This window comes from Eretmochelys imbricata, chromosome 11 (assembly GCF_965152235.1).
Source record: "Eretmochelys imbricata isolate rEreImb1 chromosome 11, rEreImb1.hap1, whole genome shotgun sequence".
Lineage (NCBI taxonomy): Eukaryota > Metazoa > Chordata > Testudines > Cheloniidae > Eretmochelys > Eretmochelys imbricata.
In genome coordinates this window covers 63,023,727-63,046,717 of record NC_135582.1, presented here as the reverse complement: position 1 = coordinate 63,046,717, position 22,991 = coordinate 63,023,727, and the positions used below count along the sequence as shown (strand labels likewise).

At 45.1% G+C, this 22,991-nt stretch overlaps 1 protein-coding gene across 1 annotated transcript in view; it reads right to left on the bottom strand.

The window, feature by feature from the left end:
* Positions 1-13,989: 13,989 nt before the first annotated feature.
* FAM237A (family with sequence similarity 237 member A) overlaps positions 13,990-22,991 on the bottom strand; it is a 63,150-nt gene continuing 54,148 nt past the window's right edge. The window contains exons 2-3 of the mRNA XM_077830095.1: positions 18,185-18,606; positions 13,990-14,138 (exon numbers count right to left, since the gene is read on the bottom strand). Of these exons, the coding sequence (XP_077686221.1) occupies positions 13,990-14,138; positions 18,185-18,593 (558 nt within the window). The 5' untranslated portion in view covers positions 18,594-18,606. The remainder of the gene's footprint in view (positions 14,139-18,184; positions 18,607-22,991) is intronic.

The window sequence follows — 22,991 nt, the reverse complement described above, 5'->3', positions numbered from 1 at the left end:
ACCAAAGCCTGGGCTTGCTCACAGATGCCTTCTTCCCGTCCTGAAAAGGGCACCTGCTGAATGCATTCCTGCCCTTCCCACTCATCCACACGGTCCTCCTCAAGATCCAGTGAGAGAAAGCGTAGTTGATTTTAATAGCACCAGCGTGGCCACATCAGCACTGGTTCACCATGCTGCTGGGCCTGTCAGTGGGTACACCCATTACTTTGCCCTTGGTTCCAGACTTGATCACCCAGGACCACAGCTGCTTCCAGCACCCTAACCTAGAGTCTCTCCATCTCACAGCATGGAAACTCCATGACTGAATCCACTAGAGCTTACCTACTCAGACTTGGTTAGGGAGGTTCTCCTCAACAGCAGGAAGCCTTCCACTCATGCCACTTATCTGGCAAAGTGTAAGAGATTTTCCATTTGGTCTCTCCACAAAGGTATTCCTCCATTGCAGTCCTTGATTCCCTTTTTCCTGGACTACTTGCTTTACCTGAAGCAACAGAGGTTGTCAGTTTCATCAATAAAGGTGCACCGGGCAGCAGTTTCAGCTTTCCATCCCGGCTCAACGGGATGCTCAGTGTTTGCTAACCCTGGGGTTGGCCGTTTCCTCAAGGGGCTGGACAAACTGTACCCCCAAGTAAAACAACCAATCCCTCCACGGGAGTTTAACCTTCCCTTTGAGCCCCTAGCAACGAGTTTGCTGTTCCACCTGTCTTGGAAAGTGGTGTTCCTAGTGGCTATAACATCAGCCAGAAGGGTGCCTGAGCTCAAGGTTTTGATATCCGAGCCCCCTTATACTGTGTTTTATAAGGACAAGGTACGATTGTGGCCGCACCCAGGTTCCCTCCTGAAGGTAGATTCACAATTTCCCGCAAATCGGGAAATCTTTCTGCCAGTGTTCTATCCTAAGCCGCACACCAATGACAGGGAATGCATGCTCCATTCCCTGCATGTCAGACGGGCATTAGCCTTTTACATCGAGTGAACAAAGCCATTTAGGAAGTTGATGGAGCTCTTCATTGCTATTGCAGAAAGAATGAAAGGTCTCCCTATTTCGTCTCAGAGAATCTTTTCTTGGATCACGGCCTGCATCAGTACATGCTATGACTTAGCAAAGATTCCAGCCCCAGCATTGACAGCGCACTCCACAAGAGCACAGGCTTCGTCTGCAGCATTCCTGGCACAGATTCCCATTCATGACATCGGCAGGGCAGCGACGTGGTCGTCTATTCACACCTTTACTTCGCACTATGCCATCACTCAGCAGGTGAGAGACGATGCCGCGTTTGGCAGAGACATGCTACAGTTGGCAACTCAGTGAACTCCGACCCCTCCTCCAGGGGACTGCTTGGGAGTCACCTACTTGGAATTGACATGAGCAATCACTCGAAGAAGAAAAAATGGTTACCTACCGTTCGTAACTGTTGTTCTTCAAGATGTGTTGCTCACGTCCATTCCAAGACCCACCCACCTCCCCTCTTTCAGAGTATCCGGCAAGAAGAAACTGAAGAGGCGGCAGGTCAGCAGGGACAAATTTCACCACCATAAGGGTTCCATTCCAGGAGGCTCCACAGCCAACCTGAAGGGTACCACTAGGCGAAAAACCTTCCAACAATTGTGCATGTGGCGTGCACACCCCCGCTTGGAATGGACACGAGCAACACATCTTGAAGAGCAACAGTTACGAAAGGTAGGTAGCCAGTTTTTGTATGTCTCTCACTGACAGGAAGTGGCTAGATTCATAGGTCACCTGTGTTATGCTGGATGGATTTTCAAGGCGGGAGGGACCAACCAGTTCTAGCCTCCATTCCCCTCCCTGACTTCCAGTCCCACCACTTTGCCTAGCCAGTCCCAGGTTCCACCCCTCAACCCAGGTTCCAGTCACAGTTTCTTTTCCCCCTGCTCCACTTCCAGTCTCACCAGACACCTTGTCCCAGTCTACTCTTCCCTGCTCCACAGTCCAGTTTTTGTTACCGTTGTACTCAAACGAGACAGCTTTTCCTCTGTGCTAGCCGACTGCCAGTAGCGGGTCACTGGCAGCACAGGAGAGACAAGCTCACTGCTCTCAAGTTTTAGTACCAACTCCGCCCTGGGCCAGAGCAGCCATTATAGGGGACGTTTGACTTCGCCCTCGTAGCCTTATGGAGGAGGAGCATGCTCACAGTTGCTATGTGGGGATAGCACATGTGCAGTCCTGGCCCATGTAGAAGCTGTGAGGGGATGGAGCATGCTCATTGAGGATGGATTCTTTGGAGATTTTAGCTTTTAAGCTCTAACACATCTCTACTGAGCATGTGCAACCTGCGATTCTTCAAAGCTTATAGGATGGTCAAATTTGGGCAGATTTTCCAAGGGATAGAAGGAGGCACATCCCTGCCACAAAGGTCACTGCCTGATGAATTTCTACTCCCTGCTTCAAAACATGGGGGTGTTAAAAAATTCTGGTGACCTTTTCTTTGAAATACTCTAACATGGTCAAAACAATATTTTCCCTCTCCTTGTTCTGAGAAATGGCTGGGCCATTTTGGCTGAAATTGTCCAGACAAGTTCATGAGGAAAAATTAGCAGGTGCTCCACACCCACTGGCAACCAAGCTCCCCCCTCCTCGCTTCCTTCCCCACTCTCCCCGCCCCCCGCAAGCGCACCAAGTCCCCACTCCTCCCCCTCCCTCCCAGCGCTTCCCGCCCTCCTGCCACCTAACAGCTGTTTGGCAGTGCTTAGGACTTTCTGGGAGGGAGGGGAAGGAGCAGGGATGTGGCACGCTGAGGGGAGGAGGCAGAGAAAAGGCAGGGCAGGGGACTTGGGCGAGGGCAGTGCAGGGGTGGGGTCAGGAGGTCAAGCACCCACTGGGCAAAGGGGAAGTCAGTGCCTATGCATATAAGTCACAGAGCAAAGACCAACTCAACATGAGTAGAGATATAATCTGACAACTCTCTTCATAGTTTATAAATAGCATTTTAGACATGTGGCAGACCCAAGCATTGAACCCAGATCTCCTAATTGCCACTACAGTGCTGTCACCACAACACTAGCCTTCCTCTCTCAGCTTGCAATCACTCTAGAATTACTCCAGATTTGCACTCATGCAAGATCAGCATTTAATCCTCAATGCTTGAGTCATTTAAAACTGGAGAAGACCAAGTACTGTAGAGGAACAGGTTTAAGAGTAGCAGCCATGTTAGTCTGTATTCGCAAAAAGAAAAGGAGTACTTGTGGCACCTTAGAGACTAACAAATTTATTTGCATCCGATGAAGTGAGCTGTAGCTCACAAAAGCTTATGCTCAAATAAATTTGTTAGTCTCTAAGGTGCCACAAGTACTCCTTTTCTTTTTACTGTAGAGGAAGTCACTCACAGCAGTCAATATGGAACAAACTTGCATTGGTGGTCTTTTCTATCTCCAATTTCTATGACTGTGTGATTGGTTGACCCCACAGCCAGTCTCCCAGTCACATAAAATCCCCTTATAATCCACCGTCTTATTACAGCATAGCTTTGTTCAGCTCCTAGAATGCCTCTTTTTCATTAATAAGGATGTAATAATGAAAGCCAGCAGATAAAACTTTTGTTTTTACAGAGCTATCCTGAATTGGAGTCGTATAAAGAGCTGTACAGGGAGTTTGCTGCATTCAGGTGCTATGAAAGAATCTCTTTTCTTTCCAGCTCAGCAGTCTGCTATAAAGCAGGAGTTGGTCTCCTCAGCTGAGCATGTTTGCAGGTCCTTCTCTGACCTCATCAGCCAGGTGACTTTGCCAGCTTGGAAGTAATGGAACGCCGGTATTAGCCTTACTACTTCATTGCACTATTGCCCAGGTAATTACAGCCATGTGTCATCTCTAAAGTTGGTCAGATATTGAACTGTAATAATCTAACATAATGGAGTTCTGTCTCTGGGGTCTTTATCAGACTCTTCTGTGGTGTTAGAGAAGGAATTTTCCTTTATATTAGAACCATGTATTCCTAGCCTATTCCTAACCTCAAGAAAATATAGGGCCAGATCTTGGCCAATACATATCAATATAGTTCTGTTGACTTCAGTGAGGCTATGCTGACATATACAGTTAATGATCTGGCCCATACTATCTTCTCATTACTATAGTACCTGATAATTGCTTGTGTTTCAGGAAACAGAGGATTTTTTTCCCCCTACATGAACACATGGAGATGGCTTTAGCTAACCAGTCTCATTGATAAGTTGTCTGACATTGTATCATAGTTCAAGAAGCACTGAATAGAAGGAGTAAATCTTTAGTTGTCGTCTCCAAGTTGTCCATTGTCTCCAACATCTGACAGTCGGGTATTTGCATTTTATTAAATTAGCAACTAAATTGGTGAGAAGGAAGAGCTATGAACAATTAGAGGCATTGTATTGCTTTAGAAGCCCCTTCCCTTACTATATCTATCTATCTATCTATCTATATATATATATATATATATATATGTATGGAACTGTTAAAGAGCTTAATATTACTTGAAGGTCTTACAACATCAGAAAAGAAACTTTTATTTTGTTGCTAGCACAGCATAGTCACAGAGTCAGCTGAAAACAAATTATGAAAACATTTCCAACGCAGCATTGAAAATACTTAAGGATGGTGTTTATATATGGAAGGTTTGTATGGTATTGAGAGATATTGGAATGCTTATAAGGGTTTAGATGGTTATTTAGGTTATTGCTAGCTGACCGCCAGATCCTGTGCCCATTGAAGTCAATGGCAAAGCTTCTATTGACTTCAGCAGGGCAAGCTTTCAGCCTTGGATGCTTTGGAGGGGAGTAAGATAGTGGACAAAAGAAGAAGAAAATAATCACTACTGATTCATCTATAAGAGGTGCCACATTCCACTTTCTCTCCTTCTGGTACATAGGAGAGAGATCTGGAAGGAAAGGACTGAACTCGCACTTAGAAGAAAAGCCACTTGCGTCATATGCTGTTCTTTAATGTCCTGGCCTTGGGCCTGATTCTCCATGGTTACATCTGTTTTACACCAATATAACTCCCCTGATTTCAATGGAGTTATATTGACATAAAATTGAGGTAACAGAAGAGAGTCACGCCCATGACAGTTTTGTTATAGAACAGCAATGCTGAAGATTGAGACAATGGTGAGAGAGCTAGGCAGTCATGTTTGGACTATTAATTGTGGTGTTATCACCAGACCGGATATTTTTGTGGGTAACTGTGACCAAAAGCATCCCTGTGTTCACACTCTACATACTATTGTAATCTTTGTATGAAATATGCCGTGTGAGATTTCATCTGAAAATAATAAATAGCTTGCTGGTCAATAATACAGTGAAATTTGAGAGTATTATATGTGAAGTTACAAATTCACTCTATATGATATTAACACATGCTCACAACCAGACAGGCCTGTCTAGGCAAAAATTGTTAAACAGGCATATCCTAAATAAAGGCATGTATGTTTACCCCTCAATGTACATATAAGTAGTAAATAGGGTCCTCGAGATAGCAGGGGGAAGAGATGACTAGAAACAGAACAAGTTGGATTTCATCAAAGACAAAGGGAGGGGGAAAAAAAAGAGCATGGAGCCTCCTTTATCACCAGACTCCATGTTGCCTTCTTTACTGCTTGAATAAACTTTACTTTGAAGCAGGGGTGGGCAAACTGCGGACCACGGGCCACATCCAACCCACCAGCTGATTTAATTCAGCCCTCGAGCTCCTTTTGGGGAGCAGGGTCTGGGGCTTGCCCTGCTCCTGCACTCCAGCTGGGGAGCAGGGTCTGGGGCTGCTCCGCAGCTTCCGGAAGCAGCAGCATGTACCCACTCTGGCTCCTATGTTTAGGGGCAGCCAGGGGGCTCCGCGCACTGCCCCTGCCCCAAGTGCTGCCCCCACAGCTCCCACTGGCTGGGAACTGCAGCCAATGGGAGCTGCAGGGCAGCGCCTGCAGACGGGGCAGCTTGCAGAGCTACTTGGCTATGCCTCCACGTAGGAGCTGGAGGGGGGACATATCGCTGCTTCCCTGAGCTCCACCCATGCCCCAACCCCCTGCCCTGATCCCCCTCCCGCCCTCCGAACCCCTTGAGCCCAGCCTGGAGCACCCTTCTGCACCCCAAACCCCTCATCCCCAGACCCACTCCAGAGCCTGCACCCTCAGCCAGAGCCCTCATCCCCCCACCCTTTGCCCCAACCCCCTGCCTCAGCCCTGATCCCCCTCCTGCCCTCTGAACCACTTGGGCCCAGCCTGGAGCACCTTCCTATACTCCAAATCCCTCATCCCCAGCCCCACCCCAGAGCCTGCACCCCCAGCCAGAGCTCTGACCCCCTCCTGCACCCCAACCCCACTTTTGTGAGCATTCATGGCCCACCATACAATTTCCATACCCAGATGCCAAAAAATTTGTCCACCCCAGCTTTGAAGGATAACCCTCAGAAGAATCCACCAAAGAAAGGGGCAGAGAACCCCAAGTTCTCTCTTTCTCCTAAGAAGACTAAGGCACCAGCACTTTTGGGCCTCTGGGAGAGATCTTAACCAAGGAAACTGTCAGCCTCCATCTTGCTGGAAGACTGTGGATAAGAAAGGCCATCTTGAACAAAGCATTGAGAAAAAACTTGCTAGAATAAGTTTGACTTTTAGATGCATTTTCACAGGTAACCATTTCTAACTCTCTCTCTTATACTTGCATTCACTTAAAATCCTAACTTCTTTGTTAATACTTAATAAACTTGTTTTATTTTTAATCTAAACTAATCCAGTACTTTATTTAAACTGAACTGTTTGGTAAGTCCAGTTGAAGTAAACTATTGAATATCAACTCTTTACAGGAGCAAGGAACCTTAATATCTGAACTTTCCAGAAAAGGGCTGGACAGTGCAGAACACCCATTTTGGGGGAAAATCCGGGACTGGGAGTATGTTGGGGTTACCCTGCAAGTAGCATCCAAGGGTGGTGGAAGCCAGAGTGGAACTGTAGACAGGCTGGTGGGATCAGAGCTGCTGAATCAGGATTGTCTAGCACACACATACTCAGGGTGCAGCCTGCATGCTGGTAGGCTAGCTGTGAGCAGTCCAGGTTGGGAACTACAACAGAGATGCATTGTGAGGCACCCATGGTTACAGGGAAGGCAGTGACAGAACCCCCTTGCTGGTCTGGGCTGCACCTCAGACTGTGACAAGGATTCACTGTATTGGAAGCAGATACTTTGTTGAATGAGAGGATGAACTAAAGTTTTCTGACTTGGCTTTTCACCAATGCTGACTATTGCGAATTTCGCTGTTTGTCAGCCCATTCTTGCTCTGTGATATATTATTATTTGATACATTATTTCCATCAAATTGAGATGTATGTTTCTAGTTGATGACACAGATGAGGAATCAATTACTCTGAAGTACAAATGTACTTTAATGAATAAGAAATGGACGTGATTCAGTTTCCCTTCAGACAGTGGAATTACAGATCGACCTGCTATCAATGTTCTGCAAGAGTACACAGAAGACTTAGTGAACAGAGTACAGAGACATGGATTTGCACAAATCATGAGAGCAGACATAATTCCAAAAATAATGTACCTAAACTAGATCACTTATAGGTGAAGTTAAGGTGCTACACCAATTGACACCAGCTGAGAATCTAGCCCCAAAAAATGAAACTTCCAAGGACAACCAGAGACTGTTCATGACTTTAAGGACTAGAAAAAGAACTCGACTTGGGGGAAAATTAATGCACTATTGGAAAAAGATAAAAGTGAAGAAGGTCATATGCTGAAACAGAGCTCCATAAATAGTGCAGCAACATTTACGCAGATTGAAACATGGCGTTTAACAAGGAGGCGCAGTCTCAACGGACAGCTTTCTTTTCTGCCTAGAAAAGTTCTGTTTTTTAGAAGTCTTGATGGGATTATAAGGCATCAAGATAAAGGGGGCTATCTGACTCGAATCAAGACGAATAGAAGGCTTTTCTTTGGCAAGACCTCAGCCACCCACTCAAGAGACCTTTAAAGTAGTGATCACGGTAATAAACATTCCTAACTCTTCATATAGACTTTGGTCACAGAAGCCCCAAATCATGCTTAACACATAAAGATGTCAAAGAATACATATGACAAATGAAGGGAAGGAGCTAGATGCTAACAAGACTTTATCTACAAATGAACAGACATTAAAGAAGGTAAAATACTAGTTGGCTGGTGATAATACAAGAAGAAATGGAACAAATGGCAGGGCAATAGGGACCAGTGGGAAACAGGTACAGCTATATCCCCATAAAGAGACACGGAAGCCGGGGGGAATAAGATCTGGATGGGAACTTAGTAGCCTTGGCAGTAGCAACACTATAGTACATAGTCCCATTTGCCTAGGACACTATGCTTGATGGCCCCAGCCTGCGACATAAGGAAGTACATTTTCATATAGTACATAGCTATTTGGCTGTCCATTTCCCAATAAATAAAAGGGACTAAATCCTGAAGCCTTAACATTGTTTTTATTCAGGTTTGCCTCAGGCCAGCTCATGCTGAAGTCTGAGAGTTGGCCCAAGAAAGACCTGAGTGAGGACTTAATGGTTTGCACTTGCAGGTTTCATATGGATGAATCCCAATGCACCGTACTGATACTTCACCCCCAGAAGACGATAACGATCCTCTCTGAGGTCAGAGCAAAGTGGTGGTACAGAATTTGTTTTAACAAAAATATGGTCCAAAATAGCCTGACCTTGATGCCCTTCCATGCATGGTGTAAAAGCAAATTATTTGATAAGGATTTGGAGGTGGGGGTGGGAAAAAGCTGGGGGTATGTTCCTGGTGTGCTAAAAGTACAGATTTTCTGCACTGATTGGCTGAATTCAGTTATTTGCACATTTTCTGCTGGGTGTTAATGATTTCAGATTATAAATCTAATTGTTAGGGCACGTGTTGCTTCTTGTCTGGGCTTTATTTGTATTATTTAAATATAAATAAATGACAGTATTTTCCATTGAACCAGCTGATCTAAATACTACAGATATTGGGCTAAATCCTCAGCACAGCTAAGGGTGGAGGAGAAAGGTGGCTCTAACTCACCTTTCCATTCTGACGCTCTTGTAGACAGCAAGGGCCAAAATATCCTCCAACATCCCCTAGAGACTGCTCCACCAGCTGAGGATCATCCAGAGTGCCGTGAATTCCCACTCTGTCCTGACATCCTCTGTGATGTTGGGAGTGGGTAATAGAGCTGACTATGCCAGCTTTATACCACCTAGGAATTCCCTTATAGCGGAGAATCCTTGACTGCCCCTTTATAGTAGCCCAGACACAGGGCCACAGCTGTGGCTCATAGTTTGCACTTGCCAAAGGAGATGGTTTCCCCTTACACAGCCATCTCTACCAGTGGTGTCCAGATGACACAAGAAGAAATAGAACACATAGTGGAACGGGGGACCCACAGGTGGCAGCCACCTCTAGTCTATTAAAATATGGTTAAAGGGCCACAGTCCCTACTTTTGGGCAGCTCTTACGTTCTGTTAGACTCCCTTTATGGTGCTCAGGCTGAGGTATAGTAAGGAAGGGGCAGCAGTACACTTGGCTCACATCAGAGCGACTCTTAAGGTTGCAGGGGGTGGTGGTGGTGTCAGGCAGCTGGGGAGATGAGCCTGAGCAATGAGCCTGATTCCAGGAATTGAGTTTTAAGATTGCAGGGCAGGGCCCTGTGAATGCACACAGTTGCAATTCATAATCAAGTACATACTTGCTTCTTAACAGTTGTCCTTGAGAGCCTGTAAGCAGTTCCACTCACTGCTGTAGAGTTAGAGCATCACGCTGAAGGTGTCTGCATCTAGCACCTCGGTTGTCAGCCACTTTGGTCCCACAGTGGCCTGTTTCCATCCAAACTTGCCCTGTGGCTAAGCCACATCTAGTCAAGGCCCCTTCTGGGGTAACAGCAGTCCAGGTAGAAGTTCACAAGTCCCAATAAGAGATCCTTCCGCCTCTCTTGGGATACTTCTCAGCCTATCCTATGGGCTCAGACCAAGGTGGGCTTGAGCTTGGGTGGCTAGCCTGACCCTCGGCTATTGCCACAGGAAGATCCACACAGCTATTTTTAGCATACTAGTGGGAAGCAAGGAGGCCTCACTTCCAGCTGCAATATAGACATACCCTCAGACATACACTAGCCCACAGAACTACCTTTCCTTTTTCCTTGGCGCACCCTTGATAGACAGACATATATTACTCACTATGACTCCCTTCAGCAACCTACTCCAGGAGCTCTGTTCTATGGATGAGTTCGTTCGTTCGTTCGTTCGTTCGTTCGTGCTTGCTTGCTTGCTTGCTTGCTCGCTCTCTGTAGTTCACCCTAACCCTTTCACAGCCCGGGCTAGTGGGTGTCATTAAATCACTACATCAGGGTCAGCTGGTGCATGGCTATTACCTCACAGGCAAGGCTGAGCCCAGCTCCCCTTAAAGCACCAGCCAGCCTGTGACAGGGTCCCAGTTTAGAATCAGTGAATTTACAGCAAGCATCAACGTCATCATTTTCATGCCAAGCAATTGAGCTCCAGTCAAAAACAAACAAGGTCTATGCTATGAAATGGAATTAGGCTCTGAGGTCTTCAGACAGGAGAAAATGCCTGAGGTAACAGTTCCTTCAGGAATGTTATTACTTGCAAGTTTACATTTAATTGCCTCACTCTTTTATTTCAGCAAAATTAATACCATGAATGGTTTCCCTTACAGCAGCAGCTTCCAGACCTCTTCGTAATACTATGACCTTTTGTTATAAACTAAACTATTCTTTCAACCCCACGCCCACACACACACACCTTTCCCTGCCCATTTCCTCAAAGGTCAAATGGCTGCTGTAGTTTCTTAATGAAGGAAAAGAGCTGATGCAGAGCTCTGTGGTGGATTGGTCCAAAGCTGAATGTTGTCTTGGCCAGCAATTACTTTTCACCAATAATCCTGCTATTCAACAGGAGAAAGGAGGATGCAGGATCCTGTTGTTCCCTGTTGAGAAGGAAAGTATATACAGTTACAGGCCTGGTCTACACTACCGTTGCCGGTCGATCTAAGCTACACAATTTGAGTTACATTAGTAGCGTAACTGAAGTCGACGTAGCTTAGATCTACTTACCACGGGGTCCACACTACACTATGTTGATGGGAGATGCTCTCCTGCCGACATTGCTTCCACCACTCATTGAGGTGGAGTACAGAAATCGATGGGAGCTGTCTTCACTACACCAGCTAAATTGATGCCGCTGCGTTGATTGCAGCAATGCTGATCTAGCTCCATAGCGAAAACAAGCCCATAGCAGTAGCCTCTTCCTGAAGGCCCCTCCTAAAGCATGTCAGAGACAGAAAACAGTGTCTTCTGAGAATCTCTCTGCTGCTACTGACTAGTGAAATCTTGGAAGACAGTGCCAGCTCTCCCCATCTATCAGTTGTCCATCCATAGTAAAAACAATTGCAAGTGTACATATGTGTATACTGAATTGTATTCTTCTTCCCCATAATCTTTGTCTATCATTTGTCTTCATAGACGGTGAGTTCTTTGGGTCAGGAATTGTTCCTTTGTGTGTGTTTGTAAAACCCCTAGCACCATGAGGCCCGAATACCAATTGGTACTGCAACTTAGTGCGAGAATGGTTCTGGCAACACCCCCAAGCAAGTACTGGGGACACACTAGTAGGCACAGCCTGAGACAGTTAAAGCTGGTGCAAGTTGCAAAATATTTGAAAATAAAGGTTCTGTCCCTATGTTCATGCTCCTGTTGGGGTTGTTTCCCCAGACATTTTAGACACAAGCTTAACTTTAAGTACATATGTAGTCCCATTGAAGTCAATGGGTGAAATCCTGGCCATACAGAGACCAATGGGAGTTTTGTCATCGACTTTAATAGGTCCAGAATTTCCCCAAAGGGAATACGTGCATGGTTTAAGTCAACTATATGCTTATTTGTTTTTCTGGATTGGGGCAAAGTTCCTAGCACCTATCAGGACTGAGTCCATCAGTAAATGAGTTTTCTGGCAGATACATTTGCCAGAATAAAAAATATTGCAGAATATTCAAGGAAAGTCACTTAAAATTTGTAACTTGAACAAATTTGTAACTTGAAGTCTGGAAACCGGACTCTAAGACGATGGCAACTCTGCGAGCTAGGGTGTGATGTCCCTACTTGCGTACACATACTCAGCCTAGCTCTCATTGAGATGGCATAGGTGTAAATAGTAGCTTAGCTGCTATAGCACAGGTAGTGGCAGTGGAGTACACCAGTAGGTATGTACTTGACCCAGCTCAGCTGGGCCTTCGCTGCGGACGCCCATGGCATTGTGGCTACGCTGCTATTTATATTCCTGCTAGCTTGCTGAGAGCTAGTATGAGCATGCGTACGCAGGAAAATTGCACTCCCAGCTTGTCATGTAGACGTAGCTTAAGAGTTACATTCATTCAGCCAGGTAATAGAAACATACCCTCTGACCTAGGCATCCACTAAAAACAGCCACAATTTTGAATATTAAATTCTTGCAATGAATGGCACATTTAATCAGTTTCCTGAAGTCAACATATCATTCAATGCTAATAGTTTTGAATAATTCTTTAAACTGAATTATGTTAGTTTGAAGAAACTGTGATTTATCTGCAGACAATCTGCAAACAGAAAAAGCAGCAAAATTTGTCAAATATCCAGATTATGTCACACATAGTTAATGGAAACATTTCCATCAACAAAATATTTGTTATGTAATGACTCCCCCCTCCCACCCCCATTCCCCCCCCAAAAAAAGATGATGATTGTATGGGGGAAGTATTCACTTGGTTTAAATTTTCCAAATTTTTTTCCAATGGAAAACCAAAACAATTTTTCAGGGAGAGGGAAGGAATTGGTAATATGTTTGGGGTTTTTTGATTTTCACATTTTTTCTGAAAAATCTAGGAACGTTCCATGAAATTTGTTTTAACTTTTTGCAGAAAATATTTACTATTTTCCAGCCAGCTCTAGTAATGAGTTACTCACCCTGTTCTACAATGTATCTATGAGCTCTCCATTCCCGATAAGAATTTGAGGCTCAAGCTGCATTGTGATCTGCAGGGGCCAAGTCAGCTGGGCTCTATACACAGGAAGCAGCCTGCCTGCCTGGGTCACAGTGCAGCATTTAACTTTATTCTAGCATCCCTTTGATCTGCTGAGCCTTGGGAATTGAAAGGTAACCATGTACTGATTGAAACTGACACAGAAAGCATTTGTATGTGTGCTTTCTTTCAGAATATATTTGTTTCTTACTTTTGACTTTTATTTCATTTTGGTTTTTCAGGACCAATCCTGCTCCCAGTGAAATCAATGGCAAAACACCTGTTGACTGCAGTGGAGCAGGATAAGGTGCTACCTGAGGGAAACAGCTGCTTTTGTACATCATCAAAATGAATATGCACGTGGGTGTTGTTTATGGACACTCTTCCTGGAAAATTAACTTTGAGAACATCTGTTCACTTAAGGTGTGGAGAATGTTTGGGTTTTATTAACCTATGAGAAAAAACTGGAAGCTTGAAGTTTGGAGGTCCTGGATTTTTTAACTCTTTACATTTTCTTTTTAAATAGAATGATGTTTTGGCTGCTGTTTGTGCTGTGTTATATGCATAAAAAATAGTTAAAACAGAGCAAGTACAGCTACTTGACTCTAATCCTGCAATTGAATCCATACAGGCAAAACTGTTGACTTCAGTGGAGTTCCGTGTTGGTTCCCGGCTCTGCCTGTATACGTCCAGTTGCATGACTAGGCCGTATTCTCCAGCATGCCCCCCAGACACAGTTTCAGTAGCTCATGCACATGATAAGGTGGCTAACACTTTATAAATCATGCAGTTTATTAAAGAGACTGAATTCATGGGCATCATTTAAAAAAAAAAAAGCCACAACAGTCCAAAAAGTCAAAGCTAACCCAAAGGTACAATGTTGATAGGTACAGACATTCCCCCTCCACCTAGAGCAGCTTTCCAAGGAAAATTAGAAACAAAAACCAAAAGGAAATTGTTTAAAAAATATCCACTGTACAGATAAACCTCAGACTAGACAAATTGTTTCCTCTTTATCCCTAGCCCCCCAATAACTCTTCGGAGTAATGCAGATCCACTCTTATGCACATGGATGCTTATTAAGTCTTCAATCAGCTCTTTCTTGTTCAGCACTCGTGTCCTCGGATTGTGAGCAAATGTCCCTAGAAATTAGGGAGAAAAAAAAAAAAGAAAGGGACATGAAAACATGTCTGAGGAAATCAGGGTCAGCTTCCAAACAATGTAAAGCTAGCAGCCTATGTAGCTTTCATCCTCCATGTTTTGCCAGTCTGATATTTAAGATAAATGTTGTATCCAACTAATCAGAGCCAATCATTGGCATCAGATGAAGTCTTACAATGGGCAAAACTAAGCAAGTGTCTCTAGTTAGCAAATTACTTTGAAATCCAGAATAGGGTCCAAATTACACTATGGACCCTATCCTGGAACCTTAGTATGAGCCATACAAGAGAATAATAGGTTTTCTCCTGGTAAGAAATGCAGAATCATAATCTTGTCTGTTGCTGTCAGTCACAATCAGAACCTGATCCAAATCCTGTCAAAGTCAATGGACTCTCAATGTCACTAGACTTCAGACCATTTCCATAGTGATCCTTTACCATTTAATTCACTGGGAATCTTGCTCTTTATTTGAATGACTGCAGGATGAGGCCCAAAAGCCAGCAAGCTGATTTGTTAAGTGTAGTTCTAGTCTGAAAAGTAGAACCCACCAAGTCAAAGCAGCACCAGACCCTGGCATAACAGATGTAAAGCCTGCAGTTATACCGCCACTGCTAAGATGACCAACCCCCCAGGGACCTACACATGCCTATCACAATGTGATGTACCTCATCCAGTGCACTAAATGCCCCACTAACAATGACACGGGTGAAACCAGACAATTACCATGCTCTCAGCTGAATTCACACAGAAAAACAATAAAAGACAAAAACACTATCATCCATGGGCAAACACGTTTCACAAAACGACCACTCCATATCTGGCCTTTCAGTCCTCATCCTCAAAGAAAACATGCACAAGACCTTCAAAAACAAGTCTGGGAGCTTAAATTCATAACTTTGCTAGATGCTAAAAGTCATGGTCTAAATAAAGACACTTGCAACAATCTGTAACCCACTAACCCCCTGTTTTTTGTCCTATGAGTGTGAAGGTATTAATGGACCACCTCACCTTGAATGGTCACTTAGAATATGTGTTAACTATTTATGTTAAACAATCTGTTGTACCTTGTATTTAGCTGTGACACTGAGTACATATCCCATACCTGAAGAAGAAATTGAACCAAAAGAAATTGGTCCAATAGAAGATATTATCTCACCTACCTTGTCTCTCTAGGTAAAAATAGCAACAGACCTGCTCCCTATGTTTATTACAATAATCACTGCTTATTTTAGGGACATAAGTAAGCTTTTACTGCATTTCACTCCTGTTAGCCCTGCAGAGCCACACAGCTAAGAGAGAACAAGCTTGATTATTTTCCTTCTCTTGTGCACAGTCAGCAGGATTGCATGCTAAAAATCTAATTACAGATTAATTAGTTACACCTGTACAAACTCACTGTGGGAGTTGCACAGGTGGATAGTGGAGGTAGAATCTGACCTCATGCAATAGTGTGAGAAAGAAAGAAAGCCAGTGCATGTTGAATTTGTAGGGCTATGAAAGGCCATCTCTGGACTTGTGAATGAAGCATGTTTGCCTTGGAACTTTGGAGACAGAATAAGCACCTCATTTGAGAGTATTCCTTTTACAGAGTATTCCTGGTGAAAGCAGAGGCAAATTAAGTGAAAACCTGAAGGGAGCCCTGAGGGCTGATTCTGCTGGACATTTCATGGTCTGATTTTTACAGGGCTTGTAAAATAGTTCCCTATAATATATCTATATGTAAGATCATACCATATCAGATATGCTATGTGAAACCCTTACCAACAAGCCACTCTGGTTTCATGGGGGAGGAGAGAAAAATGTGAGAGTTGGTGTGATTTCAGTAGTTAGGCAATGTAAAAAACAGTGTTTGTTTGAAGGACTCTTAAGGGATTCAGCTTAAAGCTTAATTAATAATTCCTTAAAGGCAAGCAATATGCTAAAGTTGAAGCTTGGTCAATTAGTACTTCAGTGGGTATGAATTATTTATCATATCATTTGGTATATTTGATGTGGAAAGTGATGGCTTTTTTTCTGTGACTGATATTGAACTTTAAGGTGCTTATTAAAAAGCACCTTTTAGACTGACTCTACCCTGAGGATTCACCATCAGGAGGCCGTATGGCATAGCAAACAGGACATGAAAATGTGATTTGGGTACCTGAGTGTTAAGCTTAGTTCTGTCACTGACGTGTGACATGACCCTCGGCAAGACACTCAACCTTTCTGCACCTAAGTTTCCCTATCTGTGAAATACAGATAATGTTTTCTCCACTTTGAGATGTATAAGAGAACAGTGCTAAGTGGAGCTATATATTTCTACAGCTCTTACAAGAGCTTTAGTTAGTCCTTCATTGCATAAAAGCCCACTCTCTAGTATTTGCTACTAATGATAAACAGATATGTTGATATAATTAGTGAAACTGATGAGACTTACCTTTTGGTACCAAAATCAGATGTGTTGATAATACCTAGCTCTCTTGACCCCTACACCTCAAGGCACGTTATTAAGGAGGTAGCATTAGTCCCATTTTCTAGCTGGGGAAACTGAGGCACTGTGAAGTGACTTATCCAAGGTCACACAGCAGATTCATGGCAGAACTGGGACTAGAACTCAGGTCTGCTGCCTTCCAGCCTACTTTCTCTAGCCAGTGCAGAGCTGAGCTGCATTGATTCAGGGTTTTGCCTAGTTTGACTAATACCACTATAGTGGGGTATCCTAAATATTACTGTGACTAAGGCTCGGAGGCTGCTTCAGATATTACATATTGTTGTATGTTAGGTTTAAACAGTGTAAGCCATCATTAAATATTTTCAAAAGGTAAGACCAGGACCATTTCAGTTTGTAGCAACTGAGTCTGAAAAGATACAATAGAAGTATGAAGGGAGAAACTTGGAATATTGTTTTATATTCAAAGTAACCCACTGAAAGTTGCCTTGGCTCTCCCATCTAGACCCAGAATTGGTCCATGAAATCATTCAAATGCTAATAGTTCAGCTCAAACTAAAGAATCAGGCTTGCACAATTTGTTATGCTTAAGAAGTGGCAATTCAATTCCTCATATCATTTGCAGAGAGCAATCTCCTTCTAGCAATTGACTTTTGGTTTCACTGACTAAGCAAGGCAGATATGAACAATCTGGTTTTAAGATGCTACAAGACCTTGGATGAGAGCTTAGATAGTTCTACAACAACAAAAATTAGGCTGTCACTGTAGCAGGCTGACCACTACAGCATTAAGAAATTAGATGGACTGATTACAACTCACAAAACAGAGTAGAAGTAAGAACAGAAGTAAAATATCCCTCCTTTTTTAAGAGTGTGCGTGCACTGGACTGTGTCTAAAAATCTCTTCATCCTACCTAGTGTCATGATGTATGGTATCAGTCTTAAGCAGAAAGTATGTATTTTAAAAGAATCTGTGCACACTAACAGCCTCTACACAGCCTGATTCCCAGCTTTACCTGCATGATCTACCAGTAACCAGACCCTGGCTGCAACTTGGAGACAGCTAGTGGCTGAAAACTTTACTCACAGTATATTAATTCATTGTGCTCATGTTTAGTATCATACTCCACAATGGTTCCAGTTGGACTGCTCAAGGAGTAGGATACTACTGCATACGAGTAAGACTGGCCTAGACCACGCATTACCCAGTAACACTGTTAATGAGGCAGTATATCTTCATGTGTTTGGTTACTAATCTATCTTCCCTACCTGTACCCATACATGTTTCAAGTGGTTCACTTCTACCTCCTCTTATGATCCCTGAGGGAAAAGTCAATCATATATGGGCCTGATCTGCAGCTGTTTCTCAGGCAAAACTCCCATTCAGAAGTTTTTGAGCATGATTAAGCTTCTTTATTGAACATATTAATCTTTGACTTGTACAGCACCAAGCACTCAGTTGTTTTAATGCTAATCGTACTCTTGCTTGGTTCTCATTCTCCAATTTAAACTTGTTTCTCTACTGGTGTCTGATTTTTATGTACACTACTGCTGTTTCTCCACCACAAGGTGTACATGTATTGGATAGAGAAGTAATAACCTTGCTTTCTCTCTGTGAGCTGAGAATGCAGAGCTATGATTTTCTGTTCAGCCTCTGCCAGTTGCCTCCTCCCTAGGCCATGGGTTCTGGAGAGCACACAGTCTACATAGATATCCCAGAAGAGCTGAGCCAGGTCCCAGAACAGAGCCCCATGCTTCAAGTTCTCTGATGACTTCAGGAAGATCATAAAGTCCCAAAAACCATTGACAGACTCAGAAATATGTGGCTTCCTCATCTCCAGCAAGGCAGCTGTGGAGAACGCCCAGCACTGGGGATCAGCTCGGCCAAGGGCCAGTGGATCATTTTGGCTCTGGCAGAAGAAAGGAGTCACACAAAACACTCCCATGATTAACAGACAGAAGATAAGTCTCACATTGGAGTGAATTCTTCCTCTGTTCCCAGGATCCATTGTGTCACTGAAACTTCACAAAAACAAAAGAAATTGAAAAATCATCTAACCTTCATATGTTGCTGGGCTAAATGAAGAAATAGGATGGGTGAAATCAAATCCTACAGCCTGTGTTATACAGGGGGTTGGCCTAGATGATAGCATTGGTCCCTTCTGGCCTTAAGCCTGGTGTGTACTTTATTTGTTAATTCAATTCCATTACATTTGATTTAAACATCCAAGTTTATTACCCAAAGGCTAAATCCGCTAAACTCATTCAAGATTTCTTCTTATCTAAAACAGCAGTTTGTCCCCTGATGTAAATTGGCCAAGAACATCCCCTTCAATAGGACTATTTTACATAGTATATTTCTTTCAGAACATTTCCAAAATAATGTATAACTGTGTGTATATATTAATTTTGGAAAGGCTCTGAAATGAAGTGTGCACGTCATATTAAATACACACCCTTGTAACAGATGACTCAGTGACACTTTCCTGTTGAGCTAGAATCATGAAATTTACTTGTTTACTTGATACTTGTTTATAGGCTACAAAAAGAAAATATCTGAAATCTGACCTTCCCATTAGCTGTCACCACAAGATCACCACTCTAGTGAATTTTATCCACTAAATGCTCTTGCTCCTGTATTAGGGGATAACAGTGTACCAAAAAGAAAAATCCTTATAACTTCTACTGTGAGTTGATCATGCTGCTAGAGGTCAACATTTCTATCTCAGACTTTGGCCATGAAATAGTCCATAAATGTTTTTTTGGATAGGTGACCAAAGCTGCCTTTCCAAGTATTGCAGCTAATTATGTCACTTGCCCAGATTCCTGTAGGGAACAATTGGATATTTTATTTCAGGGAGCCAAAGCTAACTTCTGAAACTATATCTAGGTACAGCATAGCTTTGTATAGCTAGGCCTCTTCCATGCCTTTGAGGTCACAGAGGGTCCCTGGGCAATATAAACAGTGCTGTTCTGCTGTGCAAGGGGAATGGATGGAATCAGGACTGGTCATGCAAGGGAATATACACTCCCTGCCTAGCATGCAGCTTTAGCCTCAGCAGGGTGCAGGGCAAGAACACCTGCCTCCATTGGAGGGAGTCTGCTAAGGACCTTTTAGGAGAAGTTCCATGTCTTGGGAGTAAGATTCCTCCCCAACATTCAGCCCTGCTACTTGGTTTGGGTACAGGAGGATGTGGGGGGGAGAGGAGAAGGGGTATTTACACCCTAATGAGACTTAACATTTTAGAGATTTACAGCAATTTATAAAGTGAATTAGGTACCCATAAAAAACTCTAGCTTGACAACCCTGGATCTGAAGTCCTACATTTTATCAACAGAAAAAGGGCAACACAAGCTTTCCCACACTGCCATACAGCTGTAAGAAACCCTGCCCTCAATGAAGTGCCAGGCCAACTCACACCACAGTGACGGTAGTTTTATGAAGTTGATACCTCTTTGGTCACTACCACCCTGGGCTAATTTTAATTGGTGACTTAGAGGCAAAAGGCTTTAATCTATTCCCAAAAGCCAGACCCATCCAGATGATGGATGTAAAACTAAGAGATATGAGTCTTAGCAGCTTCATTTGTTTGGAAAAAAGGGTGAATATTTTTACAAGTTTTCAGAAATGTTCATGGAAAATTTCAACCAGCTCTAAAAATAACTGGAGGAAAATTCCCTGAAGTCGAGTCTTTACATGGAGTTCTGATTACCCTCCACCCAAAACATGCTGTTTGCAACCTCTAGGACTTTCTTTCAAATTCTTCCATTATTTTTAAATTTAGAAAACTTTTAGGAAGAGAAAGTGATTTTTGCTATATATTTCAGCCTATTAACTTATAGCATCCATATCATATGGTTCAGATAGAAGGATCACAGTTCTTTTATCAGCCTAGACACTGAACATAACAAATACACTTAATAAAATCTCATAAAATGAAAATATTGAAAAAACAATCCCTTGTGATGACAGGGAAATATTTACCAAATACTCTCTTGACAAAGTCTGCTGGTAGCTACATCTCATTGAGGAGCTAGATGCTTTCATCAGGAGAAGATGCCCTCTTCCAAAATGGAAAGATTTGGGGCCAAATGTTATAGTAGCATAAATCCCCATAGCTATTGCAGCTTAACTGGAGTTAAACTGCCTGTCATAGAATATCAGGGTTGGAAGGAACCTCAGGAAGTCATCTAGTCCAACCCCTGCTCAAAGCAGGAAATCCCCTGTTCAAAGCTGTCCCCAGAGTAATTGCTCTTTTGGCCCTTTGGCGTTAAAGATATATATCAGGTGATCTCTTGTTCTGGCTTCTATCCAGAGTATGCATTTACTTGTACTGAAGTAGCACCCAGAGGCCCCAATGAGGGATTGGGGGCCCATTGTGCTAGGTGCTGTACACTATATAATGAAGAAGGTCTTTGCCTCAAGAGCACTCTGCCTTCTCCATAAACAGTAAAGGGGTTGAGTATTGACTTGTCAGCCAAGTAACACGAGTTATATGCAAGTTGAGTAGTGGAGACTGCAATTTCTCATTGGTGTGTTTATTTTCCCATGAATGGTCAAACAGTTGCTCAAACGGTTCCTACCGACCTATGCAGTAAAGATGTCGGGCCAGCAGTGGTGGCTGTCTCCATTGCAGTCGCCTTTTGTAAGAGTTCAATATTTGAAGACCCCAGAGCCCGAGGTCAATAAATCTAAAGACCAGTCTGTACCGGCCCCGGGGTGGCGATGGGACAAACACCCAGCTCCGGAGCGTCGCGAGCTGCAGGTGGCGGGGCGGGGCGCGGAGCGGGGTGCGCACGGGGGTGCCCCGCGCGTGTCCCCTTTACCATAACGCCGAGCACGAGAACACCAGGGGCGCTCTGAGAGCGGGCCGAGGGCAGCCGTCCTGCCCCGGGGCAACGAGTTGCTTCCGCGGCAGGATTTGTCCCGTATTTCCCGTCCCCCGGGGGGCGAAGGGGAGGGGGGTGGCGGTAAAGCTGTGAACAGCAGCCCCCTGTCCTGGCGGAGCTCTCGGTGCCGCGCCTTTGCGGGGCTGCCCGTCCCACACCGGGGGAGCCCGGGTGCCGCTCGCCGGGCTTCCAGGCGTGTTTGCAGCCGCGGCACAGCCCCGCAGCGCCGAGCTGGAGGGGAGGCGTGAGGACAGCCCCGCGCCTCCCCCAGCCCCGCTCGCCTCCAGCGGGGAACGCCCCGGAGCCCGGCGCCCGCAGCGCCCCGGGGCTCCCGTCCCCTCCGGCGCGCGCCGCCCGAGCTCAGCCCGGCCCGGCCGGGCGCTGTCCGGGGTGCTGGAGCCTGTCCCGCGCCGGCTGCCCCGAGCCCCGCCTTACCTCCGCCAGCTGCCGCGTCCGACTCCCGCCCGGTGGCCCCCGGCTCCCGTCGCTGCCCGGGCTTGTGGCGGCTCCCGCCGCTCCTTAAGAAGCGGGGCGCGCGGTCCCTCTAGGTTACGTCAAGGCTCCTGGGTGAAGCCCCCACCCATTCCGAGACAGGCTCCGGTCAGCTGCTGCTTCGGACCCCCTCCCCCCGGCCTCCCAGCCGCCCCCGCCGCCGCCGCCGCCCCCGCGGGACTCGCGCCACACCGGCGGCCCCTCAGAACTCCCGCCCCGCGCCGGCAGGGGGTGGGGGAGGGGCAGGCTCGCGGCCCGCGCCGCGCCTGAGGGAAGGGAACCCCCGCGGCTCCGGCGCCGATGGAGTCCGGCTGGTCCCCCCACTAGCCCCGCGGGCCACCGCTCGGTGCGTGGCCGAGCCCCACGCCTGGTAGGGTGCGGGGAGGGGGGGGAGAGAGCGGGCTAGGCCCCGAGTGGGGGGACTTATTTTGAACACTGGTAAAGGATTATTTTTTTCTTTAAAGTTTTCCCGCCCCTTCTTTCCCCCCCAGGGTTTTGGAAGGTCCTGGCGAAGCACTGCCTGCCCGCTTTCGGAAGGGACGCTCGGAGACGGCTCCAGACTGCTGTTTTGCACCGTGGCTGAAATAAAGGACTTAGAAAAATTAAAGAGAAAAGTCCGACGCTGAGCTGAGGTGGTTCTGTGACCTGACCTCCATTCTCAGCCCCTGGATAATGACCTAGTTCTGAGCAGTGAAGGGCGGGAAGAGAGGGCCTGCCCTTGGAAGGGGCAAAAACAAAGGCTGCCTGAAGATAAAATGGAAAAACCATTTGGCAGAATTGGAGCTATGTTTGACTTCACCAGGAGAACTCTTGTTCTGCAGCGGAGAACATGAGGTTGAGTGAAGTGTCAAATGACTAGTATGTACTGTACTTAGATAGATCTCTAGGGACCAGATCCCTCCGATGGTGTAAATTGGCCTACATCCATGGAGCTATGCTGAGTTGGCCGCCACAATAAAGAAATCAAGAAGCCCATTTGTATTCAGTAGCCCAGTTGTCAGATAAAAGTGAGTAATATATCCTGC